The following is a 2155-nucleotide window of genomic DNA, read 5'->3' on the forward strand; positions in this document are numbered from 1 at the left end:
TGTTTCACTTTCTATGACAAATTACAAGCTCTTCTGGACAGTGCTGGGTTCCATCTACGTAAATGGTGCTCCAGTTCTCCTTCCCTGTTGAAGCGGTTTCCAGATGCTCAAGAAGACCCTAATTACATGGTCAAACTGTCAGAGGAAGACGTTATAAGTGCATTAGGTCTGTTATGGCAACCTGTCAATGACTGTTTCAAATTTGCCATTAAGGACTGGTCATCTCCACCTTGCATGACTAAACGAACATTACTATCTGACGTTAACGGTATATATGATCCAATTGGTTTAATTGTTCCAGTTCTTATCAAGGGAAAAATTTTTATTCAACAATTATGGAGCTGTAAATTAGGCTGGGATGACATGCTATCAGCTGATTTACAATCTAAGTGGAGTGCATTCTACTTGAGTCTCCGTTCGCTTCAATCACTGTCTATTCCCAGATGTATCATCTGCAAATCGTCCAAGGATATTCAAATACATGGGTTTTGTGACGCTTCGCAAGAAGCATTCGGGGCTTGCATATATCTGCGGTCTGTTGAATCCAATGGCTCAGTCACAGTTAAATTGTTCACAGCCAAGTCCAGAGTCGCCCCATTACATCCAACCACAATACCACGCTTAGAGCTGTGTGGAGCTCTGCTACTTGCTGAGTTGTTTCATGAAGTCAAGGAAGAATTGAAACTGTTGAACATCAATTTTAATCCATCTACCACATATCTGTGGACCGATTCTACTATTGTACTGGGGTGGATAAAAAGTCAGTCTATTTTCCAAGTATATGTTTCAAACAGACTAGCTCGCATTCTTGACGTCACAACACCTAATCAATGGTTTCACGTACCATCCCTTGAAAATCCCGCGGACTTGATTTCCAGAGGGGTCAGTGCTGCAGCAATTTTGCATTCTTGTCTTTGGTGGCATGGTCCTAGCTGGTTAAAAGATGCTCAAGACAAATGGCCTATAACTTGTACCCCAGCATCAGATTCGTTACCAGAACTTCGTCAAGTCAAATTAATTTTGGCCACCACTCGTCAAGACAATATACTGTTTGAAAGGTATTCAAAATGGACCCCATTGGTTAGAAACACCAGTTGGCTGTTACGCTTCATACACAACTGTAGATGTTCAAGAAACAAAACTCTTGTTCCCCGAAGTGGTTTCTTAAGTGTTACGGAATTAGAATCTGCTCAGGTGGTCTGGTACCGCTATGCTCAACTGCAGTTTTTTGATGAATTATCCGCTTTACAGAAAAGACAACCAGTGGCTAGAAGTAGTAAAATCAAATCATTAAATCCTTGCTTAGACGCAGATGGTGTAATGAGAGTTTGCGGTAGATTAGCCAGAGCTCCCATATCAGACAAGATAAAATATCCAATTATACTCCCTTCTCAACATAGACTTACCCGAATGATTTTTGAATACGAGCATATTCGACTTCTTCATGTGGGTCCACAGGCATTGTTTGCAAACATACAAACGCGTTTTTGGCCGTTGCGTGGTCGTGATATTGCTCGAGCGACTGTACGTAATTGCAAAACTTGTTTCAAAGTCCGTCCCAGGTTTTCAGCACCGCTAATGGCTCCGTTACCGAAGGAACGTGTAACCATAGAAAGACCGTTTAATCGTACTGGAGTAGATTTTTGCGGACCAGTTTTGATTAAGAGTGGTATAAGACGAGTCACTGCTATCAAATGTTATATTGCCGTCTTTGTATGTTTTGTCACCAGAGCAGTGCACTTAGAGCTAGTCACTGATCTAACAGCGGATGCATTCATTGCTGCACTTTCAAGGTTCATGTCCAGAAGGGGAATGTGCTCACATGTATACAGCGACAATGCTACAAATTTTGTAGGAGCTCATAAGGTATTGACACAGTACTTTGCACTAAGTAGTAAAAACCAACGAGTTGTGGACGTGATGGCAAACCAAGGAATACAGTGGCATTTCATCCCTCCTTCTGCGCCCCATTTTGGCGGGCTCTGGGAGGCAGCCGTAAAATCAGCCAAACACCTCATGTTGAAGACCTCAAAGGGTGCATTGCTTAATGCTGAAGAAATGAACACGTTGCTGTGCAAAATTGAAGCTATTTTAAATTCGCGCCCTATGACATCGTTGTCTGATGATCCTGGTGAATTTAAAGCCCTTACTCCAA

At 42.1% G+C, this 2155-nt stretch overlaps 1 protein-coding gene across 1 annotated transcript; it reads left to right on the top strand.

The window, feature by feature from the left end:
* Positions 1 to 74: 74 nt before the first annotated feature.
* Positions 75 to 2131, top strand: LOC112691401 (the record flags this gene model as incomplete). Its single annotated transcript, XM_025565646.1, has 1 exon — positions 75 to 2131. A coding segment is annotated over one exon (2057 nt), but the record flags the coding sequence as incomplete, so codon positions are not given.
* Between the last annotated feature and the right edge of the window lie 24 nt (positions 2132 to 2155).

This window comes from Sipha flava, unplaced genomic scaffold, assembly GCF_003268045.1.
Source record: "Sipha flava isolate LNK unplaced genomic scaffold, YSA_version1 61171_pilon_pilon, whole genome shotgun sequence".
NCBI lineage: Eukaryota > Metazoa > Arthropoda > Insecta > Hemiptera > Aphididae > Sipha > Sipha flava.